The following is a 6,746-nucleotide window of genomic DNA, read 5'->3' as shown; positions in this document are numbered from 1 at the left end:
TAAAATTTATATTTATATTTATATTTTTTTATTTATTTTTTAAAATTATATAAATAGTAAATATTTTAGTTTTATTTTAGAAACATATTTTGTTTATTTAAAGACATCTTATATTCAACAAATAAAGTTATAATAAATACATAAAATTGATAAAAAAATAACATTCACACAGTTTATTAAATCAATTAAAAGAAAATTATATGTTTTAAAAAAAATAAATTTAAACTTACTACAATATATATATATATATATATATATATATATATATATATATATATATATATAATGACAATAATAATAACTATTAAATTAAAAAAATAATTACAAAAAATAACACTTATAAAATTTATTGAATCAGCTAAAAAAATTATTATATTTTAAAAAGTAAATAAATATCATCATTATAAAAATTGTAGATGATAAATACTTATATTATAAAATTCATAGATGAAGAAAAATAACATATGAGCATAGGAAGAATTATTAAAATTTATATTTAAATTAAAATAACTTATATTTCTAAATTTTTATCTTAATTAAAAAATATGTGATAAAACTTAATATAAAAATTTAAATTTAATGTACTATATATATAAAATAAAAATAATAATAACTATTAAATTAAAAAATAATTAAAAAATATTTAATTTTATTTGTCTCATTAATTTTATTTTAAATTAACAAATAAATGTAAAATTAACTACACTATAATATTAATGTAATATAGAAAATATTACTGATACAATAAATTAAAACACATACTTATAAATTATATATAAATTGATAAATTGACTAATAATTTAATTAAAACATGTGCAAGTTATAAAAATATATATTATTATATAATTTATTTATAATTATATTATTTATTACATGATCTGATTATATATATATATATATATATATATATATATATTATAATAAGTTTTCTATTTTATTTTGTTATTATTTTTTTAATAAATTTTTACTTTCAAATAAAATATAATTCAGATTTAAGCAATCTCTATTTATTATAAATAAAAAGAATTATAACATAATATATTAATATAATAATTAAATTAATAATAATAAAATTAAGAGTATAAAAAATATATTAATATAATTTTATTATTTTATTTTTAAATTTTATTTTGTTTAATTTTGATTATGTCTTATTCCTTTTCAAAGACTTAACTATTTTTTAAATTGTTTAAATATAATAATTTATTATTAAATAAATTTATTATTTAAAAAGTGTAATCATGTATAAATATTTTTTATTTTTAATATAATATAATTTTTGTTTATTATAATTATAAATAAATAAAATTATAACATAATATATTAATTTAATAATAACAGAATTAAAAATATAAAAATATATTATGAAATAACTTTATTATTTAAATATATTTTGATAGCTTTATTTTTAAATTATATAATATATATATATATATATATATATATTTATACAGGCCGGCCTGTCAAGCTTAACAGACTTTATAAATAGCTCAGGCCTAACTTGTTTATTTAAACAGCCCTTTAAGGTTGAACCTGATTTATTTATTAAAAAGTTCAGGGCCCAGGTAACTTTTGAGTTTGGAAACCGAAGACAATGCTTATTCGCTGAGTAAACCTCAATTCAATTAACCCAGGAAATGTAAAATGTTGTCAATTCAATTCAATTCCATAACACATTGTTGAACACTGCAATGTACCCACTCACTCTCAAAGAGACAATTCTGAGCCACATAAAGAGATGCTGGAGGCCCAAATCACTAGAATCGGTCTATTCCTCCATGATCAAGGTTAATGCCACCCAAGATTGCTTCTTGATGAATCAATTCATAAGTGCATGCTCTACTTTTTCTAGCATTGATTTGGCAACTACAGCTTTTGCCCACATGGAAAATCCTAATGTTTTGGTTTATAATGCATTAATGAGAGGCTGTGTTCATTGCTGTTACTCAGATCAAGCATTGGTCTATTATATGCACATGCTGAGGAACAATGTCATGCCTACCAGTTATTCCTTTTCATCTTTGATCAAGGCTTGCAGTTTGTTGATGGATTCAGCTTTAGGCAAAGCTGTTCATGGCCACGTTTGGAAACATGGGTTTGATTCTCATGTTTTTGTGCAGACTACTTTAGTTGAGTTTTATTCAAACTTGGGTGATAAGGATGGCTCACGAAGGGTGTTTGATGATATGCCCGAAAGAGATGTTTTTGCTTGGACAGTGATGATTTCGGCTCATGCTCGGAGTGGGGATATGGATTCTGCAGGGAGATTGTTTGATGAGATGCCTGAAAAGAATGTTACTTCATGGAATGCCATGATTGATGGGTATACAAAATCAGGGAATGTTGAGTTTGCTGAGATTTTGTTTAACCAAATGCCTGTCAGGGATATTATTTCCTGGACAACCATGATGACTTGCTATTCTCGGAACAAAAAATATAGCGATGTGATAGCACTTTTTCATGACATGATCGACAAAGGAATGATTCCTGATGAAGTGACTATGACTACTGTTGTTTCTGCTTGTGCTCATCTAGGAGCGCTTGACTTAGGGAAGGAGTTACACCTTTACTTTATGATGAATGGATTTGATCTCAATGAGTACATTGGGTCGTCACTGATTGATATGTATGCAAAATGTGGGAGCATAGACAGGTCCCTTTTGGTGTTCTACAAACTGCAAAATAAAAACCTCTTTTGTTGGAATTCTATGATTGATGGGCTTGCAACACATGGTTATACAAAAGAAGTGCTAAGAATGTTTGGTGAAATGGAGAGGAAAAGAATCCAGCCAAATGCAGTTACGTTTGTCAGTATCCTAACTGCTTGCATGCATGCAGGATTCGTAGAAGAGGGTCGTCGCAGGTTTATGAGCATGATCCAAGATTACTGTATCACTCCTCGAGTTGAACACTATGGCTGCATAGTTGACCTATTGAGCAAGGCTGGCTTGCTTGAGGATGCATTAGAGATGATCAGAAACATGACATTTGAGCCTAATTCTTTTATTTGGGGTGCCTTGTTGAACGGGTGTAAGCTTCACAAAAACTTGGAAATAGCTCATATTGCCGTTCAGAATCTGATGGTCTTGGAGCCAAGTAACACTGGACATTACAGTCTCCTTGTTAGCATGTATGCTGAAGTAAACAGGTGGAGTGAGGTTGCAATGATCCGGAAAACCATGAAGGATCTGGGCATAGAGAAGAGATATCCTGGATTTAGCTGGGTTGAAATCGATAAGAAAATGCATCTATTTGCAGCTTCAGATAAATATCACCCATCTTATGATCAAGTTCACTTGTTGCTAGCTGAACTGGATGACCAACTGAGGCTAGCAGGCTATGTCCCTGAACTGGGGTCTATTTTATAAAAATGATTTAAGGTCTGTTAGACCTGTTTGTGTATTGGATGGAACGAAGTTCTGGAGTAATTGAAAAAAATCTCATGAAAAAACTGTGGTTGTAAGGGAGTTTTCTATCTTGGAAAGTGCGTAAACTCAGTTTACCCACTTACCAAACAGGCTCTTGGACTCTTCCAAGTTGGAATATGATTGGAAAGCCTTATGAAAGCAGGTTGAAATTGTGATGCAATTTGTGCATAGCCTCACAGTTGAAGAAAAACCCTGATAATTCGTTGCCAGGTATGCTCGAATTATTTCTTGTCTCCTTTCAGCCCTGTCTAATATTGTCATTTTATTTGGTGAAACATTCAGTTAAATTTGATATTTTTCACAAAGTTCAAATAAAACCTAATGCATTTGGAGAATGTCAATGGCAATCAGTTTGCAACCCTATTCTTCAATATTTTTTTCTAAAGCGTGCTAATCTTCTAGTTTTTACTCACTGCTTTTATGTTGCTGAACAGGAATTTGAAAAGTAGTGCATGTCTCTAGGCAGAGTATTTTGGCTATTGAAAGAAACTGAGCTAATTCCAATAGATGATCAATATGCTGTCTCTGAACAGAAATTGAAGAGTATTTTTCAGACCTCAAGGTTCATTATGTCAGAATTCTCAACTAGACTCTGGCCTGCATAATTTGGTGAGTCCAAGCTATAATATTTATTTCTGGTGATCATTCTGTGCTATGTTAATGCTAATAATATTGCACATAATTGTATAATTTATTGGCAACTTGTGTCATGGCTCTTTATTCAAAAGATTTAGAAAGTCACAGTCACTGTTTAAAGATTACATGACTTTTTAAAAAACTCACGACTTGTATGTTTAAATTTTGATGAGATTTAATAATCAAAATTTATTATTTTTCTTTCACATAAAACAAGACATCTCATTTTATACATCACACACACACACATATATATATATATATATAGAAAATAAGCTTCTCAAAAATAAATTAAGCAGCAATATTTTTTAATGTTTTCAATTTTCAAATATATTTAAGCTAGCTTTTCTACAATTTTAAAAATTAAATATTTTACTAATACTACTGTATATCTATCTAAAGTAATGTTCCAGTTATATAGAAGTTTTGGCTTAATTGGCAAAAAATATTTTTTTAATTGGACACCTACGTGTCAAACAAATGTACAGAAATTGCTGATGTCGAAGGTGTGTCTGACACCGGAAAACTTCAAATAAGAAAGAGTTTGTACTTCATAGTAGATATATCCATGAATATATTATTAGTCTGAAACAAATATCATGAATTTTCAATTACAAGTGTCAAGTTAGATGTAGTTCCCTTGACTTTCTAAGACCTACAAAAGATCTTTCTCTTAATTTGTGAAGTTAAATTCATTAATCACATGACGTGTGTTGATTTGTATCTATGATCCAATCTAATTTGTACATACTTTAAGAGCATTTTGTTAACGATAACCTTTAGACTGATTTTAAATATTTAAAAGGAGAATTTTTAATTGAAAATAATGTTTATTATATTAAGAATATAAATATATAATAAATATTTTTTTAATAAAATTAGTTTACTTTTAATGCCTTAAAATCAACCCTAATAAAGACTTGTGTTATTGAAACTGTATTATAAAAACATAACAATTTTAAACTTTTTAATTTATGTTTCATTTTCATAAATTGAAAAATATAGAATTATTGAAAGCATCCAATTAAAGAGGAATTTTTAAAAGGGTATAAATCAAATCAAATCCATTCGTATGTATTGATATTTTTTTTCCTACAGTTGGTGAACAACTTATTTGTGTATGATACATTTTTAACTTAATAAATTGTAATTCTATCACAGTATTGCAATTGGTATTCAAATACTCTCTCTCTCTCTCTTTCAAAATTCATTTTATAGTGTAAAAATGCTTACTACATACTAAATAACACATTAAAAAAATCAATATGAGATTTGATAAAGGAAACAAAAATAATTAGGTTACAAATGAGTTCATTTTGTCAACTTCAATTTTATATTTTTAAGGAAGTTAACTTCAAGATTTAAATATAACACAATTAAATAAAAGGCAAAACTTGTGTTGTAGGTGTTTTTTACCAATTAAAATTAGAATTTTATTTTATTAAAAATTGGCATTTGATATTATTACATACTATCGAAGTAAAACTTTAATTTTAATTGAAAAGTACTTACAGAATTACAACTAAATTTTTTCCTTAAATAAAATAGATACTATATTCTCTGCTCTTAAAAGATATTTAAACTACTCTCCTTATCCTTCTTATTTTAAAATAGGCTTGATTATTTTTTTTTCCTTACATTTTAGCAGCTTTTTTGTTTTAGTCTTCTTGAATTATTTTTGTTTGTTTTGGTTCTTGTATTTTTTGTGATTTTTTGTTTTAGTCTATTTTTTTTTATGTGATCCACTGAATGACTATCACATATCAATTATTTTTTGTTGAAGAATAATGAGAGAAACTAAAAATAATAATTTGCAAAAATATAAAAATTAAAAATATTCAAACCTTAAAATTCAATACGTTCTTTCCCTAAAAGATGATAAGGGCAAGGCTAGCACATATAGCATGCTTCTTTGATCACATCCAAGTATTAATTGGACTAGCTGTAGGAGCAATGACTAACAGATTAACAGAAAGAAAAACACTAAAAGGGCTATAATTCAAAAAAATGTGGAAAGAGACAAATTCGTCAAAGCCCAAAGAAGATAAATCATGCCTATTTGAAGACTAGCAGACCAGGTTGACCAAAAATCATGCCATGATTCAGGTTTATGAAATAATCAATTGAAGAGTCCAATCCAATAAATTGATGTAAGTGGGGGAATATATATATATATAAAGGATCTTCTTATACCGGTGTAAGTCTAAAAACTCTTACACCAAATCTGAGTCTTTCATTTAACTTAAATCTAACAGACTATAATTTATTACTTCACTAACCATTAGATTTAAGTTAAATGAAAGGCTCAAATTGGGTGTAAGAGTTTTTTAGACTTACATTGATGTAAAAAGATCCTGCTCCATATATATATATATTATGTTGAATTATATGGCTTCTAGCCAAATTAAACCTTACATTTTTTAAATTTATTACCAAGATTTGTTATTTATCGATCTTATTAATATTTGATTTTTTTATTTTTTATTTTACTTAGTTTTCATGAAATCGTGTATAAATAAAGTTGAAAGTACTTAAGGAGAATTATTAGAATTAAAAAAAAATGTAAGATCTAAATTAACTTAATTTTATTTGATAATCATCTAACTTGCTATTTTGATAATTCAATTTGGTTGTAATATTACATACTTTTAAAATACGGTTGATTTAATAAATCTTTTATGA

General features: G+C 26.6%; 1 protein-coding gene across 1 annotated transcript; it reads left to right on the top strand.

The window, feature by feature from the left end:
- The first annotated feature begins 1,612 nt into the window (after positions 1-1,612).
- On the top strand, positions 1,613-3,930 carry LOC113863691 (pentatricopeptide repeat-containing protein At1g06143-like). Its single transcript, XM_027497347.1, has 2 exons — positions 1,613-3,638; positions 3,863-3,930. The coding sequence occupies exon 1, from the start codon at positions 1,692-1,694 to the stop codon at positions 3,366-3,368; it is 1,677 nt and encodes a 558-aa protein (XP_027353148.1). The 5' UTR covers positions 1,613-1,691; the 3' UTR covers positions 3,369-3,638; positions 3,863-3,930.
- The last annotated feature ends 2,816 nt before the right edge of the window (positions 3,931-6,746 follow it).

Source organism: Abrus precatorius, unplaced genomic scaffold (assembly GCF_003935025.1).
Source record: "Abrus precatorius isolate BTA unplaced genomic scaffold, Abrus_2018 Scaffold3, whole genome shotgun sequence".
NCBI lineage: Eukaryota > Viridiplantae > Streptophyta > Magnoliopsida > Fabales > Fabaceae > Abrus > Abrus precatorius.
This window is presented reverse-complemented; position numbering and strand designations above follow the sequence as displayed.